Genomic DNA, 26,152 nt, shown 5'->3' with positions numbered 1-26,152 from the left:
AGGATCTCCTGCTTACATGGCAGACGCTCTATCCATCTGCCATGTAAGCAGGAGATCCCGGGTTCGAGTCCCGGTCGGGGCACACATTTTCAGCTGTCCACATCGAGGTATATCAACAACAGCTGTCGGCAGCTGAGGGTTTCAGTTATTTCAGTTAGTCATCATTTATTTCCAGGTAAAAGCTGCACGGTCATCAACAGTATTCTGTTCTTTCGAGAACAGTTACTGTCTTCATATATGAATAAGAATGTTCAATGAAACAGAGGGCGGAAACGAGTTTAGCAATTTTAGGTATTCTTGATATATAACTTAACAACGAAAAGAGATCAGAAAACGAAAGAATATATTTTAGGAGTAGGATTATAGAACGCGGAGCTGCAGCACCTTGCTACGTTTCAAGTTACCGTAAGAAGACAGCCGAAAGTTTTCTTGAAGTAATTGATAGTTTTCACAAAAGTTTCATTCGAGCCATTGAAAACTGTTGAGTTAAAATTTTTCCGTAAATAATATACGTTTCTCTGACATTGAAAACCGTCTGTCAATATGCCTCCATAAAAGTCTTTATTTCTCTTATTTTATTTTCACTGTCATTAAGCGAAACGTATGTTGGCGACAGTAGGATCTTTACTGCAGTCAGTCTTAAACGCCAGCTCCCAAAATTTTGTCAATAGCTTTCGGCGACAAGAGTGCCGTCTTCCGTCCGGGGACTCCCATTCGAGTTCCCGAATCATCTCAGTAATCCTCGCTTGTTGATCGAACCTGCCGGTAACAAATCTAAGCAGGCCGCCTCCGAATCGCTTCGATGTCTTCCTTTAATCTTACCTGGTTCGGATCACAAACACTCGAGCAGTACTCCAGAATCGGTCGCGCTAGTATTCTAAACTCGATCTCCATTATGGATGAGCTGCTCTCTCCCAGAATTCAGCCAATTAAACTGAGGTCGACCATTCACCTTCCCTACTACTGATATTACTTACTTGTTCTCTTTGCAACGTTACACTAACATATTTAATCGGCGTGCCTGCGTCTATTTGCAGATCTATTACCAAACCACTAATACTGTATCTACACATTACAAGTTTCTTTTTCCTACTTATCTGCAGTAACTTATATTTTTCTACATCTGAAGCAAGTTTGCATTCATCAGACCAAATGGAATATTTATCTAAGTAATTTAGTATCCTCCTGCAGTCACTCATCGACGACACCTTCCAGTACACTGCAGCTTAAACAATCGCAGATTGCAAAATTAGTTCAAATGGCTCTGAGCACTATGGGACTTAACAGCTGAGGTCGTCAGTCCCCTAAAACTTAGAACTACTTAAACCTAACTAAACTAAGGACACCACACACATCCATGCCCGCGGCAGGATTCGAACATTCGACCGTAGCGGGCGCGCGGTTCCAGACTGAAGCGCCTAGAACCGCTCGGCCACTCCAGCTGGCCTCATATTGCAGCTCAAGCTATGCGTTTGTTTATGTACATACCGATCATCAGTGGTTCTATCGCACTTTCCTGGCACTGTCCTGCAGATAACCTCGTCTCTGATGAACACTCGCCGTTCAATATAACGAACTCGGTTCTCTTAACTTAAGAAATCTTCAAGCCCTTCACATATACGAGATCCTATTCTGTATGCTCGGACCTTCGTTAACAGTCTGTAGTGGTGCACTGTGTGAAACGCTTTCCGCAAGTCTAGGAAGATGAGATCTGCCCTATTGCCCTTCATTCGTGGTTCTCAGGCTATCGAGCGAGAAAAGGACAAGTTGAGTTTCACACGCGTGATGCTTACTAAATCGAGGGTGTTTTGCAAACACAGGTTCTCTGTCTCAGGGAAATTTATTTAATTCGAACTACAAATATGCTCAAGGATTCTGCAGAAAACCGAAGTTAGGGATATTTGTATGTAATTTTGCAGATCCGTTCGTTTACCCTCCTTATATAGAGAAGTCACCAGCACACTTTTCCTGTCGCTTGGGGCATTGCGATGGAGGAGAGGTTTGCGGTAGATGCAAGTTAAGTAGTAGGTCATTCCCGAGTACTAATCTATTAAAAAATTGTTCGGTATTCCGCCCGAACCTGCCGACTCATTTGTTTTCAACTCTTTCAGTTCCTTGTCAGCGCCAGAAATATGTATTGCATGTCGACCATATGGAAGTCTGTGTCACCGTGTAAACGATGGTACAGGGATGGATAGAATTGTGAAAACACTGCTAGAAATGCATGCTTGAACATAAACACAAATACTAGAAAAGCCTGCAGGTATTCTTGTATTTGTCCATGAACTGCATCTGTGCAGTGGCCTCAATTCTTTGCAAGTGTCAGTTGTGGTCAGAACAGTGTTGTGTGTAGTTGGGAGTGCATTATGACGCAGCTCAGTGAATTCGAACGTGGGCAAATCGTTGGCGCTCGTACGGTGGATGCTTCTGCAATCAAAGTAACCGAAAGGCTTGGTGTTTCAAGAGGTGCCGATACATGGAAATCGGGGAAACTTCATCCGCTAAGTCACAATGCGGATGATAGTGAATGTTGAGCGATCGTGACAGACTGTCGTGAAGAGGATTATGACAAAAAATAAGAAGACGACAGCTGCAAAAGTCACTACAGAACTGAATATCGTACACGCCAACTCTGTCAGCACCAGAACAACACGAAGAGAGCTCCATAAGCTGGCAAGTGCAGGGTGAGCCGGAATTCCAAATCCGCCCATCTGTGATGGAAATGCCCGTAGAAAGAAAACGTGGTTCCGATGCCAGGAAACCTGGACTACGGAGCAAAGGAAGAAAGTCATTTGGTCGAATGAGTATTTCTTCACACAATTCGATCTTCTGGCTTCGTTTACGTCCCAAGAGTGAAACATGGCGGGGGTTCGGTGATGATTTGGACAGCCTTATCGTAATATTCCGTAGGCTCCATGGTTACTTTACCGGGTCGCATTATTAGTAAAGGTTGTGTGACTATTTTGGCTGATCAGGTTCATCGCATCGTTAGTGTTTGCTCCCCATTAGTGATGTTGTGTCCCAAGACGACAGGATCGCTGTTCACACAGCTCGATCCGTCTCGGTTTGCTGCTGTGAGTATGAGGATGAATTTTCGTATCTCCTCTGGCCACGACAGTGACCAGTTTTCAGTATTATTGAGCATTTGTGGTCTACGTCGGAGAGTAGGGTATGTAATCACACCCACCTCCATCATCGGTACCTGAATTTGCGAGTATGTTGCAGGAAGAATGGCATAAGATTCCCTTAAAAACCATGTCGGACCTGTATCTATAGTTCCCGAGACGAGTGGAAGCTGTTTTGAATGCCAACGGTTTTCATACACTGTATGAGGCATGGTAATGTGTTGTGTGTTTGGTGTTTCCATATTGTTGTCCACGCCCTATACATCTGTACTATCCTCCTGCGAAACCCGAAATTTAAACCTAAATGTTTTCTTTTGTTTTGTTCTACTCGTACTGCCACGCCACACTGTTCAAGGGTGACTAGATAGAAGCCTTGTTCCCACTTACTGGTTTATGTAGGGCTAGAATTTTCTTGGCTTCTCGTCACGGTATTTCGCTAAAGTATAGCGGTGAAAGTTGTATGTTTCGTGCATCTATCTTCTAATAGACACATTAATTTCTACTACCTTTTTTGAACCGAGAGTTCAACAGTCTTCCCTCCTACCCGTGTCTTCCGGAGGCAGTCGATTAGCCTGCTCAATACTCCCTTGATAGAGTAAATTGTCATCCAGTAGGTATAAAACACTACATTGCAGAGGTGCTCCGACTGAAGATGATGAGTAGGGACTTAATGGCAACATTGTTTCTAAAAAGACGAAGCTGCCACGCTGACTACCAGAGAATGTTTCCTCACAAAATTCGTAATACTTGATATGTTGAGACTAAACACCTCCTTGCTTTTCTTCTTATGGTCTCTAAAGATGTCAGTTTTCTGGCTGTAGTCTCGCTCATCTAACCATTTACGGTTACTTGCAATTTAAAAATCAAATGAAGAAAACTACGCAGAAAATATGGTAAAAATGGAATTCAAGGATATATAAAAATATTGTATGAATAAATAGAGATCGAACCAATGGACTTCTTAATATGTTAGCAAGTTTAACTACAGCGTTGCATCTAGAACCCACTTTAAGAAAGGTAATAGGAGATATATCAATAACTAACGACCTCTTTCATGCTGACATCAAATTCCAAAATTTATGAGGAGGTGAGGTACTGTAGAATAGTATCTCAACTGAGCTACTATATTACCCTCAGCAAACCACAGTTTAGATTTCAGAAGACCTGCTCTACTGAGAATGCCATTTACATGGTTAGTCACCACATTTTAAAAGCATTAAATAGTGAAACAGCGCCGTTTGGTGTCTTCTGCGACCTATGTAAAATGCCATGACTGTTTGGGAGGGGTTGTTTGGGGGAAGAGACCAAACAGCGAGGTCATCGGTCTCATCGGATCAGGGAAGGACGGGGAAGGAAGTCGGCCGTGCCCTTTCAAAGGAACCATCCCGGCATTTGCCTGGAGCGATTTAGGGAAATCACAGAAAACCTAAATCAGGATGGCCGGACGCGGGATTGAACCGTCGTCTTCCCGAATGCGAGTCCAGTGTGCTAACCACTGCGCCACCTCGCTCGGTATGACTGTATGAATCACAGTATTGTCCTAGGCAGCTTGCAGTTTTATGGGATTGATGGTATAGCCAGCCAATGGAAAATGTCATATCTAATTAAAATAATGAAGAAAGTTGTACTCAGTCATTCACCCAATGTAGTCCAGTGACATTATTCGGACTGGGGTTTCGCAAGGCTCAGCTTAGATCCACTATCATTCCTCATATACGTAAGCGATCCTCAGTGGAATATACAACAAGCAGAGTTAATTCTTTTTGCAGATGACACTTGTGATGTAATCAGTCCAAGCATTCACACAGAAACAGAAGAAATGGTAAATAATGTTCTTAAAAGTATCATTGACAGGTTTTATGAGCATGGTCTCACCCTCAATTTTAAAAAGCCGCAACACATTGAGTTCTGCACGTCTCGGAGTACTATACCAATGATAAGTGTGACACATCGTGACGAAATAATACAGAAGTTGGAAACTTAAAAATTCTTATGTGTCCAGATGAGGAATAAACTGTAGCACGTTTTGGAACTCCTAAAACAGTTTAGTTTACCGACATTTGAACTCAGAATCGCAGCAAATCCTGGAGAGAAACAAATCATATTTCAATTTTCATTCATTAATGGCACATTGAATTATGTTTTGGGGTAACTCATCTCTAAGAAAGGAAGTCTTCATTGCTAAGGAACGTGCTGTAATAATAATATGTGATGCTCAAACGCGATCATCTTGTAGATTTCTGTTTAAGGAGATGGGCATTTTGTCAACTGCTTCACAGTATAATGTTTATTTCCTCATGAAGCCTGTTGTAAATAATCCACTGCACAAAATTATAGCACCAGAAAGAAAAATGACATTCATTATTCCACATTAATGTTGTCTTTAGCACTAAAAGGGGTGCTGTATGCAGCAACAAAAATTTTTGGTCACTTGCCCAGTGATATAAAATGTCTGATAGACAGCAAAGTAGTATTTGAAAACAAAATGAAAAAGTTTCTCCTTGACCACAAATTAATTTGTGTTCTCAATGTAATATAACTCGTTCCACATCATTAAGATTCATCGTGCACGTAATCCATGGAACATGAAATTAACTAATAGGAACGGACGCTGCATACGTTATTTTAAGATATAAGGCTAACAGATGTCAGCCAGGCTTTAGCGAAAGGTAACAGCAACCTGCGGCTTTCGGCAGGTGTCGCAGGGTGCGACGCCACCGGTGTCCACGCAAGGTGCGGACTTTGACGAGCGCGTCGTGGTGAGCCGGCGCGGCAGCCTGGTCATGTCGTCCATGCTGGACTCACGAGCCCACCTGCTACTCATGCCGGTGGACGAGGAGGGCTCAGCCACTGCCCACAGTCCTGTGGACATCCCCAACGGGTATGTATCCATCCCACTACCGTATACAGCCAGAGATGGCCCCTAGCATGCTACAGGGTGTTCCAGCAAGATCGATTTCACAACGAACATGGTTAAAATTTTTACCCTCTCTTAGAACTACAGAGATTTTGTTTTAAAAAGAATCACCCGATTTTCCAAGGTACGAGTTATAATAATAAAGTTCTACTGATCACCTCGAAAAAATATAGTTTTCTGATTAATTTTTTTTGTTTGAAGGTAGTATCTGATCCCGGAAGAGCAGATACCATTGATGACTGTGTAGCTTCTCTAGAATGAAATGATGATTAAATCGACACCCTAGCTGCAAACAGGCGTTGATATACATCATTGGGGACATGTTGAAAATGCGTGCCCCGAACAGGAATCGAATCCGGGGTCTCCTGCTTACATGGCAGACGCTCTGTCCACCTTTTTTTATCTCATTTTGATCTATATTGCTCGTCGAATTTGTTGGTGGCGGACGGCCGATGACACCCGTTCTGATTGTTCGTTGATCCGCTCACTCAGTTTTTTAAGCCCTCTGACCGAACACTCTGGGCTGCCGTGCCGGCTCCATCTGAGCCACAGAGGGCACAAAGGGTAGTGCGACTGCAGGGACTTATCCCTTGCATTGGAAATTTGTGGTAAGGCCTTATGGGACCAGACTGCAGAAGTCATCGTTCCCTAAGCTTAGCCACTACCTAAGCCAACTTAAACTTACACTAAGGACAACACACAGACCCATGCCAGAGGGAGGACTCGAACCTCTGACGGGGGGAGCCGCGCGGAGCGTACTAGGCGCCCTAGACCGCGCGGCTACCCCGCACGGCTAATGCGCTGGGGGACCAGCGTCTTACAAACTCACGTGTTCCGCGCAAAAAGAAGGCTTTCTGTTGGTCGCGAAGCTACTTTCGTAGTGCTTTCTGCAGTTTCGTGTCCCAGGAAAATTGACGACATTGCAAAACATTCTTGAGCAACCAAAACAAATGAAAGAGGTATGGAGCAAGATACGATCAGCGGGGAGGGTCTTCCAGCAGCTCAAAACCCGATATCTTGATGGTTTAAATTGTGTGGTAGCCGCGTGCGGGCGTGCGTTCTCATGCTACAGCAATACTATCTTTGACAACACACCTTGTCATCAGCTGCGAATTGCTTTTCTCTAGCATGTTTACCAAAAATTCACTGCAATATTTTGTCGATGGTCGTTCCCTTTGTCATGTACTCTTCCAGTGCAGGTCCATTTGCATCTCAGAAAATAATTAACATAATCTTTCCCGTCGATGGAAAGTCTTGAATTATTTTGTATTTGGTGATTCGAGGTGTTTTTATTCTATCTCATAGTGATGAACCCACGTCTCATCACGGGCGACTATCCCAGGGAAAAGTCAAATTGACTAATTAGTGCTGGCAGATGTCAACACGTTTGACCTCCTCTTTAGTGAATTGTTTCGGTACCCATCGGAAGCTGAGTCCATCGATGATGATTCGATAGACAAAACCGTGACTGATGTTCAAAAGAAGAGGCTACCATATCGATGATAACTTGCCTATCCGCTGAAAGCCATCTTTTGCGCATGTTGCATCTTTTGGACCATGCTGACGGGAGTCCTGCTCCCTTTTAATGTGTACTGCTCGTCCGGCCACTTTCAAACATCTCGATCGACAAGCTTTCTCACGTCACACAGCCCTGTTCCGGTATTGTGGCGAAAGCCTGCTGTTGGCACTGCTCACTGTTCCTCCTTGGTGTAAACTATTAGCAGAGCAGACGCGTTTACGCTGTCACTGACAGAATTCAACTGCAGTAGTCGGGGACGAATGACCTATATGACTACAGTGTTGCCAACTTTAGCGTCCATGCGTATAACACAGAGTGAGAATTTTAAAGATTTGACCAAGAGAAGTCTATTGCTATCAAACATTGGCCTTAATTTGAGGAAGAGTTCTGAGAATGTGTGTTTTGAGCACAGCATAGTACGATAGTGAAATATGGACTGCGGGGAAACCAGAATAGAATAGAATTGAAGCATTTGAGGTTTACTGCCACAGAAGAATGTTGAAAATTAAGTGGACTGATCAGGTAAGGAATGAGGAAGTTCTTCCCAGAATCGGTGAAGACAGAAATATATGGAAAATGCTGACAAGAATAAGGGACAGAATGATGGGACATCTGTTAAGACTTCAGAGAATAGCTTTTATGGTACTAGAGGGAGCTGCAGAGCGTAAAAACTGTAGAGGAAGACAGAGATTGGGATAGATCCAGTAAATAACTGAGGGCGTACAAAGCAACTGCTCCTCTGAAATGAAGAGGATAGCGGAGGAGAGGAATTCGTGGTGGGCCGAATCAAACCAGGCAGAAGACTATTGAAAAAATTGTAATTAATAATTTTCATCAACTAGCTTAACAATACGGGACTTAACTACAGTACATTCATCACTACAATACGGCTGTCCATTATTTCCACTTTCTAATCTTATTACTGAGTGAAATAAATTTTGCTCTATGTACCATGAATTTAAGTGGAATTAATTTTTGATGGTGAGGGTGATTATATTTCATTTTATACCTTATATTTGATATTATATCTTTGTAGAATGTTTGCAAGCTACTCTTGTATCTTCATGTCACGCAATTTTCTTTGTTTTAAATTTTTTTCGTGTTGAGAGTTTTATCTTCATGCGTCATTTGAATATCACTGCGTAAAATTTATCTTCACTTGTTACTCACTTTTCAGAAAGATAATGCCATGTGTATACCTGTACCAGTATATGATTCTCCATCTTTATTTTCAAATAGTTAAGATGATGTCAGCTATTATCTCTGATTCTGGATAGGCCATAAGTAAGTCGCCTTATTGTAGATGGCACTCATTCTGAAACTGAAATTAATTATACTCTCTCGACCAAATATGTTATTTCTCAAATTAACACCACCTTTTTTCAACACATACTAATCGCTCAGGGATGAATGAGGTACTGTTAGAAAGTTTTATTAACCGGCTTCTAACATTCAATAAGGATTTTGCGCAATAATATTACTTGCGGAAAATTTTAACGTAAAAGAGACTTTTAACTATCTTAGGAAAAAGGCATAACGGACGCTCAGCTTCATACCTATATTTTTCGAAGCTAACTTATTAATCACGAATAAGAGGCTCTCTTTTAATATTATCTTATCACAAATATATCTTAGATAATAACCATGAACAAAGCGTTAGTCCATCATCTCTGCCCCTTGTGCAAGATGACTGTTCTAACGAATATACTGTCCGGAACGACAAATATGTTTGTCATTGTCGCCTTGAATTGTTGTTTACCTATTGCTACTACGGTCTAACGTGCTTACTTCATTTTTCAGGGTGTTTCGGCTTCATTCCCGCCACTACATTTATTCCATAACGACTCTACTTATTCTAAATAATGTCAATATTTAAAACTATAAAAGTGTGGAAGTTTCGCACGAGTCCCCCGTTTTAGTATACCAGCCTTTTCTGTATTACATCCTGTAGTAAAGTTTATCAAAAGAGATTTAACTGTTTCGTCCATTATTTCTAGTTAAATGTGTTGGTGAAGATCAGCCGCTGCAAAACCAGATTATTTGTGCTTTAGTTGCATATTTCGCCAGGGTTGCATCATCGCCAGTGGATGTCCTTTATTTTGCGGCATGCAGTCTTTCTGATGCTTATTTTGGACGCTACTCAGCTTGACTTTTTTTTAATAATAGTGTACCACCTTTATTTTATCTGTAATGAGATCCCTCGCATGACAATGTCTGTAACACATACGAGATGGCAACATATCACCAAGCGGGATCTTCAAATCACGAGGTTTTTCTAAAACTTACTCCCTGCCATCAGCACGCAGCGAAATAAACACGTTTCATTACTGCACGATGACCTTTCTTCATGTTTCGAGCGTTCTCTGTGGCTTGTTGCGAGTAGAGGTGGCTTCTGTACTCCGTAGCGATGGGAACAACCGAATGAAAACAATCGATTCACTCGGTTGTTGGGAAACAATCGACTCATTCGGTTGTAGTTTTACATACTGGTTGAAATATTAATTTGTTCTTTTGGTTTAAACTAGTCTATGGGTGCAACCGAATGAAAACAATCGATTCAGTCAGTTGGACTACTCAGTGACTCATTTGAATGAAACCAGTCTTTGGGAGCAATCGAATGAAAGCATTCGACACTGTTGTATGCCTTACATGTTGCCGGCCGAAGTGGCCGTGCGGTTAAAGGCGCTGCAGTCTGGAACCGCAAGACCGCTACGGTCGCAGGTTCGAATCCTGCCTCGGGCATGGATGTTTGTGATGTCCTTAGGTTAGTTAGGTTTAACTAGTTCTAAGTTCTAATGACCTCAGCAGTTGAGTCCCATAGTGCTCAGAGCCATTTGAACCTTACATGTTGATTAAATTCTTTCTTTTCAAGTGAAAACAGTCAGTTCTTTTTCTGTAGGTTGAACCATGAATTCAGTCTTTCAGCTGAAACCACTCTTTAGGGTTATAGTAGACTGAGCTACCCATTCACACTTCGGAGTGAAACCACCCTGTAGTAATTTCTTCATTAGTTGAACTAAAGCAGTGCTACACTGTACAGCCAGAGTGCAGCCCTACCCCCACGGTTAGTGAAGACATATCTCAGGGGGTACGTCAGAGTTAAAAATAAGCATTATACATGTTAATTTAATTATGTACTAAATGGAGTAATTTTTCATTTCATAATTTAAAACTGATTCATATACTGTTGTGGATTAAGTTGTACCAGGTGCCTTTAACGTGTAACTAATTAAGGTCACCTATCGGTGGGATAGTCCTGCCATCACTTAACAAAAACTTTGAAAATCTCAGACATCTGGGTCAAATCGGATTATTTTCCCGGACACACACAGTCTGTAGAAGATAAGTATCGCTGGGAGCGGGTCGTGAGAGGGGCAATGTTTCCTCACCTGCATTTCAGTGCTGACAATGCCAACGGGCGCGCGCCTCCTACCGATCAACAGATGTAAATTGCACGCGAGAGTAACAAGCATTTATGAAAGCGCATTAGAGAGAAACCCATGATCAAACGTAGTACTCATTTGCAGTAAGAAATATGAACATAAATTAAGTCAGTTTTAATACAGCTTAATGAGTAAATGGCAAATGTCATTTAAAAAATTTATTTGTCTGGCGGGCAAGGCGGCCTCGCGGTATACGCTATTCCGATTGTCGGTGGCTTCTAATTGTCTCAATAAAGAAGTATGAACGATACAGGGTGTTCGAAAACTATCTTTACGACTTTGATCACATATATTTCAGAAACAGGAAAAACTAGAAACTTGCAGTTTGCGCCGTGATGTTCATACACATGTAAGATTCTCGTAGCCACTCTGTTCAGCGTGTTAAAGTGACCATGTTTTTAGACCAAAATTTGGGACACTTTACAACTTTTTGATACTGCAAAAAACTCTTAATTAAATGTAATACATGTAAATGATTACTTGAATTTGTCACAAAAGTCCATTAATTTATATTTTATTAGTACCTTCTAAGATGAAAGAGTGCGAGCAGACGTACTGTTCTTATCAGTGCTGCAAATTTTCTTCAGCATGTTCGTATTTTTAGTATGAAAACATTCAACTCAAGTTTCATCATAAGTCATAGTCACTAACATGGCTTTCGTAGTTTCTACAACAAACTGTGTTTTGTCACTGTTTCATACATTAGTTGTATGGGAAAATACCATTTCAGTACCAGCATACTGATAGAGGTGAAATGAATTCAAACTTAGGATAAATCATTTCAAATCTGTTAAATCCAGAACAAGTAGATGTACCGAACTACTTTTGAAAATATTCGGGACGGAGCTAGAAAAACTGTGACTGTCACAAAAAAAGTAAGGGCGTTGGGGGAAGGGGGCGGTGGGGTGGGCGAAGGGGGGCAGATTGTCACCATAAATGTGTGCGCGATCTAATAGCACACAGGATGTCTAAGGGATGTTGCCGTACCATATCCGGCCTAGCTTGTCCTCGTTAACGTGTGCTGTTGCTGCTCTGATGCGAGCTCACAGTTCCTACAGGGCCCGCCCAAAGGAAAGAAATGTAACGGTTTTCCGCAGGATCTGGGTGTCAGATCTGATTTGTACCAACCGTTCCAAAAACATTGCCAACTGCTGGGGGCCGGGGGTGAGGGGGGTTGGTCAGACAATAACTAACATGTAAAAATAAAATATATGTATAAAAAACGGGTTTAGGCGTGTGTGAGCATTATGCCGCATACAGCACCTTTCTACCTATTCCCACATCTGAAACATACGTGATCAAAGTTATGAAGATCATTTTAGAACATCATGTGTGTATAAGAGACCGTCTAATCGTGCTAGCCTCTGCGTTTTTAATAGACAAAAACGAAGGAACCACCAACGGGCCGGTCCTCATTAATCGATTTTATCTAAGATTTATTACACTCTTTTTATTTCCAATCAGTCAAATTTCCCGAAACATGAAAAAGATCGGCGTCTACCCAAGACAGTAGTACAAAAACCTCTCCAGAATGCCTCTGAACGCCCTCAAAACTAGTGCTGCAAAATTATTAGTTTTGTCTATGCCAGTTAACTGAAATATATTTGCGACCATGGTAACATTGAGCGCGTACTCTTTCAGCTTATTCAACATGGGCACAAGACGTTATAATATAATTCAACTAAGTAATTTGAAGGTATTATCTGAAGTGTATATGTATGTCAGACTTCGGAAGTTGAGAAGCGTCTCGGTTTGATTTCCCGTCACATTGAACCTGTTTTGCCAGCCAGCAAGGATTATTCATATTATGAAACTACACTAAGCAATGAAATTCAGATCATATTAACTAACGATGACAAATATTTTTCTCTAGAAGTACTTCACACAAATGGCAATATATGCTTAAAATGCAACTGATCCAATCACCAACAACAAAAAATTGTATTTATGTGGTTTATGTTCGAGTCACCTTAGCGTTTACCGAAAAAGAAATCGACTTTGGGTGGTAATCGGTGGGCAGAGAGAGATAGAGCTTCAAGAAATTTAAACTGAAAATCATTATTTAAGTAAAAATTTTTTAATATAACACGTCTTTAAAATGACTAAAATTTATTAAATATTATGTCCTAGCCACAGATAATCCTGAAAATTTGTGCTTGTGAATTTTAATAGCTATGACAATGCAGGTAAAATTTAAAATGAAAATGGTGGGACGCATGCAATAGGTAATTGATGTAACAACAGTTCACCTAAGTCGCTAAAAATTTGAATGCACTTCAAATGACATGAACTGTTCTGTGAGTTTATAAACGACAGTCACTCTCTACACTCCTTACTATTACATGTAGCATGCACCCCATGGTTATGGTTTTCAATCTTAGAAGTATTGTCATAGCTGTTAAAAACTGACAAGCATAAATTTTCAGGTCTATCTTTATGGCATTAGGAATCTTTATGGGGCTAGGAGAGATTATGTAACACGTTTTAGTTCCTTTTAAAAACGTGTAATTTTAAAGTTTTTTATTTAAATAGTTATTTTCTGCATTTTAGTCTCGTGTGTGTGAAATTGTACAATTTATATAAAACATTTTGACGAGATAACAGAGACATGTGGTGAATTTCAGGTTTATTTCGTTCTCCCTTCAGTTGCCTAAGACAATATATTGATTCCTCCTACGTATAACTTTCGAAAAGAACATGAATGTAAAAATTAGAGAAAATCAAGGCCACACGGAGGTTAGCAGCAATCGTTCTTAACTGTGAAATATTAGCGACTGGAATAGGAAAATAGGGGAATAGCAACAGTACACCAAGTACTCTCCCACCACATACCAGAACAGAAAGCGATTTAGTATAGGGGTTGTCTTCCTGTTTTGAGCTAATCTGACAGTTTCATGTCTTTACCTTCTCAAGAAGTTAGTTTAAAATTAGTTGCAAAATTTGTACCGAACACACAGACTGAAAAACAAAATACCCTCCGCCAACCTCAGACTCGAAAGCGAGTTAATATTAAATTCTCATCCGATTCTCAGCTATGTTGAAAGTTTCAAGTGTCTAGCTTATGGGGAAGTTACTTCAAAATCAACTCCAAAATTTGTATCGACTAGACAGGAAAACCGACCTAATAAAACCGTGTTAAAAAGTGGTTGTTCATATATATATATATATATATATATATATGTATATACAGGATGGTCCATTGATAGTGACCGGGCCAAATGTCTCACGAAATAAGCATCAAACGAAAAAACTACAAAGAACGAAACACGTCTAGTTTGCAGGGGGTAACCAGATTGCGCTATGGTTGGCCTGCTACATGGCGCTGCCTTAGGTCAAACGGATATCAACAGTGTTTTTTTAAAATAGGAACCCCCATTTTTATCACGTATTCGTGCAGTACGTAAAGAAATATGAATGTTTTTGTTGGACCACTTTCTTCGCTTCGTGATAGATGGTGCTGTAATAGTCACAAACGTATAAGTACATGGTATCACGTAACATTCCGCCATGGACGGTATTTGCTTCGTGATACACTACCCGTGTTAAAATGGCCGTTTACCAATTGCGGAAAAGGTCGATATCGTGTTGATGTATGGCTATTGTGATCAAAATGCCCAACGGGCGTGTGCTATGTATGCTGCTCGGTATCCTGGACGACATCATCCAAGTATCTGGACCGTTCGCGGATAGTCACGTTATTTAAGGATACAGGAAGCGTTCAGCCATATGTGAAACGTCATTCACGACCTGCAACAAATGATGATGCCCAAGTAGGTGTTTGAGCTGCTGTCGCTGCTAATCCACACATCAGTAGCAGACAAATTGCGTGAGAATCGAGAATCTCAAAAACGTTGGTGTTGAGAATGCTACATCAACATCGATTGCACCCGTACCATATTTCTATGCAGCAGGAATTACATGGCGACGTCTTTGACCGTCGTGTATAGTTCTGCCACTGGGTAAAAGAGAAATTACGGGTCGATGGCCGATTTTTTGCACGCGTTCTATTTAGCGACGAAGCGTCATTCACCAACAGCGGTAACGTAAACCGGCATAATATGCAGTATTGAGCAACGGAAAATCCACGATGGCTGCAACAAGTGGAACATCAGCGACCTTGGCGGGTTAATGTATAGTGCGGCATTATGGGAGGAAGGATAATTGGCCCCCATTTTATCGATGGCAATCTAAATGGTGCAATGGTTGCTGATTTCCTACGTAATTTTCTACCGATGTTACTACGAGATGTTTCACTGCATGACAGAATGGCAATGTACTTCCAACATGATGGATGTCCGGCACATAGCTCGCATGCGGTAGAAGCAGTATTGAATAGCATATTTCATGACAGGTGGGTTTGTCGTCGAAGCACCATACCATGGCCCGCAAGTTCGCCGGATCTGACGTCCCCGGATTTCTTTCTGTGGGGAAAGTTGAAGGATATTTGCTATCGTGATCCACCAACAACGCCTGACAACATGCATCAGCGCATTGTCAATGCATGTGCGAACGTTAAGGAAGGCGAACTACTCGTTGTTGAGAGGAATGTTGTTACACGTATTGCCAAATGCATAGAGGTTGACGGACATCATTTGGAGCATTTATTGCATTAATGTGGTATTTACAGGTAATCACGCTGTAACAGCATGCGTTCTCAGAAATGATAAGTTCACAAAGGTACAAGTATCACATTGCAACAACCGAAATAAAATGTTCAACCGTACCTACGTTCTGTATTTTACTTTAAAAACCTACCTGTTACCAACTGTTCGTCTAAAATTGTGAGCCACATGTTTGTGACTATTACAGCGCCATCTCTTTCAAAGCAAAAAAGGTGGTCCAACTAAAACATTCATATTTCTTTACGTACTACACGAATATGTAATAAGAAAAATTGGGGTTCCTGTTTTAAAAAACGCAGTTGACATCCGTTTGACCTATGGCAGCGCCATCTAGCATGCCAATCATAGCGCCATCTGGTTTCCCCCTTCAAGCTACACAAGTTTCGTTCTTTGTAGATTTTTTGTTTGACGCTTATTTCGTGAGATATTTGGCCCGGCGTCACGATCAATGGACCACCCTATATATATATATATATATATATATATATATATATATATATATATATATATATATTTCAGCATCATATATTACACTTTAAAAACAAACCAAAAAGTTATATTTAATACCACAAGTACGAAAATTTGTATTTAGCTAAGTAAATAGATACATTTTGAAAATATTATTATAAATATACGTTTTATTCACATCCCCTTGAAATAAAATACTCGTTCTTTATTTATCTGTAAAAAAGTCGTCAATCCTAATCACGGTTCATAAGTAGCCGAAAAGGTTGAAATAGTACGTAAATAAAACCACTCAAACTCGAGGTGAGAGTGAGAATATTCATATAACGGCTGGAACCGACAGATATTTGTCAGTCGGATATCTTGCAGTGAATTAAACCGCTCAAACCAAATGAGTGAGTGAAAACATTCATATAACGACCTCAGACGGCAGACACTTGTATCAGTCGGTTGTTTCGATTGGAAGTCAAACCCGGTCAGTGAGTGAGTACATTCATATAATGGCAGCAACCGATGGAAACTTCTTTCAGTCGGCTGTCTCGGCCGGCCGGTGTGGCCGTGTGGTTCTGGGCGCTTCAGTCTGGAACCGCGTGACCGCTACGGTCTCAGGATCCAATCGTGCCTCGGGCATGGATGTGTGTGTTGTCCTTAGGTTAGTTAGGTTTAAGTAGTTCTAAGTTCTAGGGGACTGATGACCTCGGCAGTTAAGTCCCATAGTGCTCAGAGCCATTTGAACCGTTTCGGCTGTCGCGCACTGAGTGAAACCACTCATACCCGGTGAATGAGTGAAAACAGCATGTAGGTAATATGGCCATAGAGACTACTTCCACTCAATTGTTGCATTCGACGGAAAAAACCGATTGAACAAAAAAACAATCGACCAATCAGTTGTCCCATCAGAAGTACTCCATAGCGAAGAAGGTTGTGGCTGTTGCGGCAGATCGCCGCATGATGTCGTGCATGACAGAATTGGCTAGTCTATCAACAATGACAGGCCGGACGGAGTGGCCGAGCGGTTCTAGGCGCTACAGTCTGGGACCGCGCGACCGCTACGGTCGCAGGTTCGAATCCTGCCTCGGGCATGGATGTGTGTGTTGTCCTTAGGTTAGTTAGGTTTAAGTAGTTCTAAGTTCTAGGGGACTGATGACCTCGGCAGTTAAGTCCCATAGTGCTCAGAGCTATTTGAACCATTTGAACAATTACAGTCCGCGATATTCTGTACTGATCCCTATCGTTAAGACGCTTATGGCCAAGACAGCTCACTCTCGGTGACGGTTTACCCGAATCGAGGCTGTCACAGCACACCCTTGATGCAGAGTCACCTGAAACGCCCAGTGGATCTCGAGTTCGAAGGTCCGAGCGTCGGACACTCGCGGTGCGGCCAGCCCCTTTAAATTCACTGTCATAGAGTGCATTTCAATCTTTCGGTCGACTGTGACAGCAACGACATCAAGTCACATGACATAGCTAAAAATCCATAAATTACTTTTTGAAGTCCGCTCGTATAGATGGGCGTACAAAAGTGATATTTTTCCGCAGCGAGTTTGTTCTAAGAGAGAGTCATTTAGATTGACTGCTTCGGCTAAGGGATGCGGGAAATGAGGGAGGTTTAGTGGGAAAGGCAGGTATTTAGCTGTAAGGGGTGTGTACAGATCAAAAGCAGACGAATGATTTGTTGCTTTTGTAGAAATGCCATTAACTGCCTTTTGAAGGTTGGTATGTTTTTCCTCTTTCTCGTGTATTGAGGGAGATCATTCCAGAGCTTGTTCCCGCTGCTGAAAAGAGCTTACAAGGCGACCGCGCTCAGTCGCCGTATGTGACTTCGTCCAGACGCAGGACTTGTCCAGAAATGAAAGTGGCGAAAATGGGAAATCCAGATGGCCAAACGTTATGAAAAAGTAGCGTTTCTGCGGTGTATCGGGGGACGCGCGGAGAACATATGTTGGCCTAGTTAAGAGGTAGCTGTTGGTGCAGAGGAAAGAGTAGAAGATAGTAATCTGAGGTTCGTGGTATATGCCCCTGTATAAGAAACTATTTTATATTTTTTAATGTTCGATTTTTATGTTACTTACACGGTTACTGAACTGATATAATCCTCAGTATACTGTATTAATTAATATTTTCATAAAAATCATGAAAAGGAAAGACAGAGGAAAATCAAGGATTGCAAATAGGTTTCAGGGAAGGAACTGTAGGGCGTACACGAGAACCTCTTGTACAAAATTAGATACCTTTATTTTTCACAGTTGATGATTTACACGTGCTGAGGTGATGGTTCAAATGGCTCTGAGCACTATGGGACTTACCATCTGAGGTCATCAGTCCCCTACACTTAGAACTACTTAAACCTAACTAACCTAAGGATATCACACACATCCATGCTCGAGGCAGGATTCGAACGCGCGACTGTAGCGGTCGCGCCGTTCCAGACTGAAGCGCCCAGAACCGCTCGGTCACAGCGGCCGGCGCTGAGGTGATAGTCATCGTTAAAACAGGGGAAGCTGTAACTGTTTCGGCACACGTTATAAACGCCGCGTTTCTACAGTTACATGGTTAACTTTCTATGGGAAAATGAACCTGGTTTCCTTTCATAAAGGTTCTCTCTCATTGCAAAGTTTGGAAGTAAACAACGCGTAACGTATCATTTCCTTAAATACTGGCGGGCATAGCTGTTGATCCACTCCTGTCGGAATATGATTTCGTTATTTCTCTCTATGGGTCGATTTTACTTGCACGAGGAACCTTCTGTTCACGTGCAGCTGCCGAGGACTAATCGAATACGAAGTCCTGTACACTACAATTACAATCCTTTCTTACAAATCCATTTGCAATCCCAGATTTTCCTTTGCCTTTGCTTGCGAGTCTTTACGAAGATATTAATAAATACAATATATTGACCATTATTACGGTGTATTTAAGCGTCAGTAACGCAAAAACTTATTCTTCCAATCCATCTGTGGCATGAATCAGCAAACCAGTATTTAGTAGTATTAGTTGAAAACAGTTTTGGTTGCAATTTTAGTTTTTTTATCAACTTCGCGTTTCACTTTATTTAGGCATCTTCATGTTGATCTTAATTTGGTATTTCTTAGGATGATCCTTTAGACAGTGCAGCTAAGGGGCATCGTCGAGTACATCAGGCCAACATCGCCTTCGTTAACCTCAGTAAATAGTTTCTAGATGGACATGAGTGACTCCGAGACCTGCTTAACGAGTTCACGTTCAAAGGAGCAAATAATGGAATAAGATGGGGCTTAAGTAGTTAACATAATGTACCACAGCAAAAATTTATAATAAAAATGTTTCCGTAAAAAGACTGAAGCCGATGAATCTGAGAATACTATTCTGTACTCTTTCTGCTACTCCAACCGCTGCCTAGGAACAATGATAACATGAATGGCTTATGCATCGCCCGACTCACGGCAAAAATGCTACCTTTTCTTTTTTCCTAAAGGCTTGGCCCGGGCGTGGTCGGCACTTGGATGGGTGACCATCCAGGCCGCCATGCGCTGTTGCCATTTTTCGGGGCACATTCAGCCTCGTGATGCCAACTGAGGAGCTACTCGACCGGATAGTAGCGGCTTCGGTCAAGAATACCATCATAACGACTGGGAGAGCGGTGTGCTGACCCCACGCCCCTCCTATCCGCATCCTCCACTGAGGATGACACGGCGGTCGGATGGTCCCTGTAGGACACTCGCGGCTTGGCCATCTAGAGTTCCCTTTTATGTCACTTTCATCTCTTGTCAAACACTGCATGTAACACAAATATGGACGACATCGATTGAGTGATGAAGTGGGATAGAAAAGATTTTGCTATGATTAGAGCAAGTATTTAAGCTGTGCTGTTCAGACAAGAGGTTTATGGTTGAGGAGATATATGGGTCTTCCAAATGGCAAAATTCTATAATAGGAACGTCGTAGAAACAAATAGTGATTACGATCGACTTGGTAAACAGATACTGAGTTCGACATAAAAGGTAAGCGACAAGCGTCTTTAGGGAGCTTTGTGGCTGCCGTGGCGAGGCTGTCGGCACTAGCACTTGAGCGCCTGCGTCACGTCGTCGCTTTGCAGGGGAGCGGAGCCGGAGCTGCGCCGTGCGTCGGGCGCGCCGCGGCGGCCGCCCTCCGTGTCGTTGACCAACTTCGCGAGCGGCGTCGTCGCCTTCGACAACGCACTCACCGGCGCCGACGCCGCCTCCAGCGACCAGCAGATCGTCCAGATCATGCAGCGGCGCTCCCGCCGCAGGGTGAGCTGCTTCCTTAGCCACATGTTTCCTTCAGCTTTCATCAGTTGTTCTGTATGCAATACTCAGAAAATTGTGTATACTAATAACAAATTGTAAAACTGTTGTGTCTGTCTGCTCATCTTTGAATACGATAATCTCCAAAGCTATTTTCGAAGGTATGTTGTATGTCAACCGGAGACCTAGAAACGACGGAGAGGCTCCGTCCCCGCTGCAGCCACAGTGGTCCACAACCCCACGACGACTACCGCAGTCCACTTCATCCCTCCGCCGCGCCACACCGAACCCAGGGTTATTGCGCAGTTAGGCTCCCGGTGGACCCCCCCCCCCTCCCGCCCCCCCACCCCAGGAAACGTCTCACACCAGACCAGTGTACCCCCAATGTTTGCGTGGTAGAGTAATGGTGGTGTACACGTACGCGGAGAACTTGTTTGCGCAGCAATCGCCGACATAGTGTATCTGAGGCGGAATAAGGGGAACCAGCCCGCATTCGCCGAGGCAGATGGAAAACCGCCTAAAAACTATCCACAAACTGGCCGGGTCACCGGACCTCGATACAAGTCCACCGGAAGGATTCGTGCCGGAGACCACGCGCCCCTTCCCGCTCCGGAAAGCCGTGCATTAGACCTCTCGGCTCGGACGTAAGGTCGTGGTCCATGAAACTCTTCTGCTCCTAACGTTTCGTCCAGAGCTGCTCTGGACATCTTCAGAGGGGTGTTTCTCCTCCGGTGAGTCTTGCCGACTGACGGGTCGGACGTCTGAGAGGTTTACCAGAAGATATGTCATCCGGTCGTGAAAGCTTTCATACTATAACCGGTCGGGCTTTCGAAGGTAGCTTGAGCATAGTTCTGGGCACCGTATAGGCTTTATTTCATCGAAACAGGGCTAGGGAAAAATTATATCCTTGCAGATTACAAAAATGTATACACTCGTATATATCTATATGTTCCACATCTCCTCGGAAACTAACGGATCGTTTTCAGCTAAACTTGGTACACGTATCACTTGGTGAATGGCATGAAACTCTCTGGAGTAAGAACCATCTACGCATAGAATCGGTGCGGCTGGGGATTAAAAAAAGTGTAGGCCTTTGCGCTCGAATACCCAGATTTTATTCATCCGGTATTTGAGAACGAGAGCACTTAGTGACATCCAATAAGTAACTGCAAACCTTTATTAAATTTTTCCTCACTGACACCCCCCCCATACCCCCCCCCCCCCCCGCCCCACCCAAAAAAAAAATTATAAAGGGAAGAAAGTTATCGCTCCCTAAACTTTAGCTGTTCGTACAGTAAAAAAAGCCTGACGTTTTATGACTGCTTTACTACTAACTATATTCCTGACACTTTTATAGACAGTGTTCACATATACCACTGAATGTACCTGCAAAATTATGTGACACATTGTTCAAGATATATGATGTTATGTACGAGGAGGAAATGGGCCTCATGGAGAAAGGGTGACCCAGCTGAGTCACGTAATTTGACTCTTAGTCTGATCACGAGGTGTGGGCATTTAATTTCACGCGTTGATCACGTACGCTGACGTGAGGATCAATTAACTATACTTGACGGGATGTATCTGGAACATCTTGGGTGATTAGAAAGTTAGTAGACAGCAATACAATTAAATACTTAGCTTTAATTCAGCATCAGCGATGAACGTCGGTCTTGCCTTTGTACAATAATATTTACAAGTGCAGTTATAGACTGAACTGCGAATACTTCTTTACAATTCTGATTGCTTCACGTATATAGATCAATTGTCAATGCATAAACTGTATGTGGCGCCTGGCTAGGTCGCAGCTACTGACTTAGCTGAAGGCTTTGCTGACAAGCGTCTCTGCAAATGAGATCTCTGAAGCTATAACAAGTGAACCATTCCCATTAAAGTCGGCTTTGTAACTGGCCAGTGCGCTAGCTTGTCTCGTAAGACAAGCCGAGTGGCCGCGCTCGGTCTGCTAGCGTCGACAGTGGCGACTCGCGGGTCCGATGTGTACTGACGGACCGCGGCCGATTTGAAGCCACCTACCCAGCAAGTGTGGTGCCTTGCGGTGACACCAAATATGACATCATAAACACTGAGATGGATGAAAAACTACCGCATTATACACCACGTTTTAATTTATTATTACTAACCCGCAGAATCGATTCCAGGGAAATTGGGTTTGGAGATACGTTGAACCCTGAGGATGAACATAGCCTACGTTATAAATTGTGTAGTACAGTATACTTACTGATCCGAAGAATATTACACAAATTAGGGAAACACATTTGTTCTTACTCCTGACATTTTTGAACTTTACAACATCCGTGAAAATGCTTGTCTTGTTTGAAATGTGGCACACGACACCATTCAAGATAATGAATACAATGCTTCTACAATCTCCAGTGTGTTTAAAACATAGTTCCACACTATTTGTTGCATAATGTACACATTGTCAAACGTATAGTTACGTCAGTAGCAAGATGCATAGATGCGCACTCCCGCCTATGCCCCTCTGTACGCATTGCACGCCACTAACACTGCGCATGCCGACGCATCTTGTGTTGCGACAGCTTGGGAAGCTGGAGTCCGCATAACGAGCTGCTCTTATCCAAACAGGCAGACAAGTGAGGGCAGCTGATGTTATTGCACATTCAGTAGCTTACTTAATTTCCATCACTCATCCCAACAAAACTACTGATATGCGAGCGCAGCTAGTTGTATAATGAACCCTATAAATATAATAAATGTATGATAGTTCCTATAAATATCTCAAACTTCTCACCCACATATAGAAGTCTTACTGTTCAGGGCTAAGTGCAGAGTCTCCGTACTATTGTCAAACTAACAACGACAACATTATAGTATGTATGCCCCCAAAACCTCTCTCAAATAAGAAGCCTCCTATGTCCCCATACTGTAGCAAATTATCCTTCGTACACCATATTTTACAAGTAGTTCTTCCCTTCCACAATATTGTGCCTAATTTTAAACCCAATATGTTGACAGCTTGATAGCCAATTTTAATATTATGTTTCTGAAAAATCGTATCAGTTTTTTGTGAGAGATTCTCATAACATTTCACAGTAGCATATTTAGTAGCTTCATTTTGTTGCCTAAAGTTATTATTACTTAGCGCCATCAAAATTTTCGTTTCCATGACCGACTTGCACATCATCATGAACGTTACAATCAACTGACACCACCGCATTAGAACTTAACTTCGGTTAAGTTCATTTGGTGATGGCTGATACACATGACTCCATTACTCTGTATAAAGATTTCGTTTTTATCTTTGATGTTCTGGTGATGGGCAATGTCCGAAACGCACCAATAAAGTAATTCTGAACAACGGGGTAACAGTTATTTTAGCGACCTATGCGGCAGTGGATAAAGATTCAAAAAAATATGAAGCCTAGTGTGTATGGATGTGCATTAATAGATAGTTGTTCTGAGTAACTTACATAGCTTGCTCGACACGTAAAGTGTACCTGCCGCCATGTAGTTGCTGCTGTAGTTCTTATACAATGAGGCTACAAAAATCATGAGATAGCCATTTACATTTATACAAATGCCAGCAGTGTCGCGTACGCAAGGTATAAAACAGCAGGGCATTGGTGGAGGTGTCATTTGTACTCAGGGGAATCCTGTGAAAAGATTTCTGACGCGATTATGGCCGCGCAACGGGAATTAAGAGACTGAATGTGGAATACTAGTTGGCACTAGACGAATGGGACATTCCATTCATGGAATCGTTAGGGAATTCAATATTCCGAGAACCCCTGTGTCAGGTGTGTGCCGAGAATACCCAATTTTAGGTATTACCTCCCACCACGGAAAACGCAATGGCCGACGGCCTTCGCTCAACGACCGAGAGCAGCGGCGTTTGCGTAGAGTTGTCAGTGCCAACAGACAAGCAACAGTGCGTTAAATAACCACAAAATCAGTATGATACGTACGATGAACTATCCGTTAGGACAGCGGGGCGAAATTTGTTGTTAATGGGCTAAGGCAACATACGACCGACGCGAGTGCCTTTGCTAACATCACGACGTCGCCTGCAGCGCCTCTCCTGGGCTCGTGACCACATCGTCTGGACGTCAGATGGCTGAAAAACCGTGGCCTGGTCAGATGAGCCACGATTTCAGTTGGTAGGAGGTGATGGTAAGTTTCCAGTACGGCGCAGCCACGGAGCCAAGTTGTCAACAACTTAATGTGCAAGGTGGTGGTGGGTCGATAATGGTTTTTACATGGAATTGACTGGATTCTTTGGGTCAACTGAACTGATCATTGGCTGGAAAAGGTTATGTTCGGCTACTTGGAGATCGTTTGCAACAATTCATGAACGTCATGCTAGCAAACAACGACGTAATGTCAGCAGGCCACTATTACTCGCGCCTGGTTTGAAGAACATTCTGGACAATTAGAATGAATGATTTGGACACACAGATCACCCGACGTGAACCTCACAGAACATTTATGGGACGTAATCTAGAGGTCAGCTCGTGCGCAACATCCTGCACCGGCAACACTTTCGCAATTATGGAGAGCTGTAGAGGCAGCATGGCTCAATATTTCTCCAAGAGACTCCAGACGATTTGCTGTGTCCACGTCAATTCGAGTTGCTGCACTACGCCTGCCAAAGGAAGTCCGACACAACATTACGAGGTGTGCCATGATTTTGTCACCTCAGTGTATAGCCGTGGTACTGGCTGTGACGTCACCACTGCAACGAACTTGTGACGTCGCACTAGTCGCCTTGTCCACAACACTTCACGAACGCTCGGCTCCATGTGAGGCTTACAGGGAATCAAAGTGTAACTGAAAAGTGGCCGTGTGACATGGTGCGTCGTCATGATGCAGCATCCGCTTGTCTGCAACGTCCGGTCTCACTCGATTCATCCTTTTCCTGAGACTTGACCTGGTTGTAAGTTAGTCCTGGAGGAACAAATTCCGTATGAAAGGTACCCCCGCTGTCAAAAAAGCAAACCAGCATTCTTTTGATCTTTTATTTGATCATTCGAACTTTTTTTCGGTCGAAGGGATGTCTCAATGTGCCACTCCTCACTTTGCTGCCTTGTCACAGGATCATATCAAAAATCCAGGATTCACTGCCTGTGATCACAGGACTGAAACATTCGTGCTCATTAGCAAACCTCTCAAGGAGGTCAACACACATATTTCTTCGACTGCCTTTCAGCTCAGTTGTTAAGTTTTTTTATTTATTTTGTCTCAAAGCTTTCACATGTACAAATCTTCGGCCAAAATTTGATGTACGGTGAAACTGTTTGACAGACCTCCCACCATTCTTATTGTTAAACTTCTGTCTTATCTTCGACACGTCCGATATTTTCGTCGGATTTTGAAGCCAAAAGTCTCCCTGAGTGAGGTTCACCTTCAACGTATTCTCTGCCTTCCAACAATGATTTGTGCCAGCGAAAAACTTGTGTTCTTGGTAAGGAATGTTCCCCGCAGGCTTGTTTCAACTTTTCAAAGGTCACAATCGCCGTTTCCACATGTTTAACGCAAAACTTGATGGCATAACGTTGTTCTAAATTCCACTGTTCCGTTTTCGTACCACACAACGAAATACAACTTCACTGACGGTGCTCTCAAAAATCACGAGATAGCCTTACGCAGCTGAAACTCGGATTGAGCTTCCGGAATAAATGAATACACCGTCTAGATAAGTGGAACAACGCAGCGTTGCCAGATCCCTCGCTTTGGTGTTAGTCTCATAATTTTTCTCACACACCTCGTACATTTGTGTGTAGGCTTCAGCTGTCGAACTACACCCTCCCTAACTCACAGGTATCGTTCACAAAGAAG

The 26,152-nt window shown here is 42.7% G+C and overlaps 1 protein-coding gene across 1 annotated transcript in view; it reads left to right on the top strand.

Annotated features, from left to right (window-relative positions):
* Window positions 1-26,152, top strand: part of LOC124788653 — a gene marked incomplete at its 5' end in the record, with an annotated part of 169,544 nt that overhangs the window by 103,140 nt on the left and 40,252 nt on the right. Inside the window, 2 exons of the mRNA XM_047255929.1 lie at window positions 5,822-6,006; window positions 20,167-20,341. Coding sequence (XP_047111885.1) covers window positions 5,822-6,006; window positions 20,167-20,341 — 360 coding nt within the window. The remainder of the gene's footprint in view (window positions 1-5,821; window positions 6,007-20,166; window positions 20,342-26,152) is intronic.

The sequence above is a fragment of the Schistocerca piceifrons genome, chromosome 3, assembly GCF_021461385.2.
Source record: "Schistocerca piceifrons isolate TAMUIC-IGC-003096 chromosome 3, iqSchPice1.1, whole genome shotgun sequence".
Taxonomy (NCBI): domain Eukaryota; kingdom Metazoa; phylum Arthropoda; class Insecta; order Orthoptera; family Acrididae; genus Schistocerca; species Schistocerca piceifrons.
The sequence above is the reverse complement of the archived record's forward strand: the minus strand, read 5'-3'. Positions and strand labels throughout refer to the sequence as shown.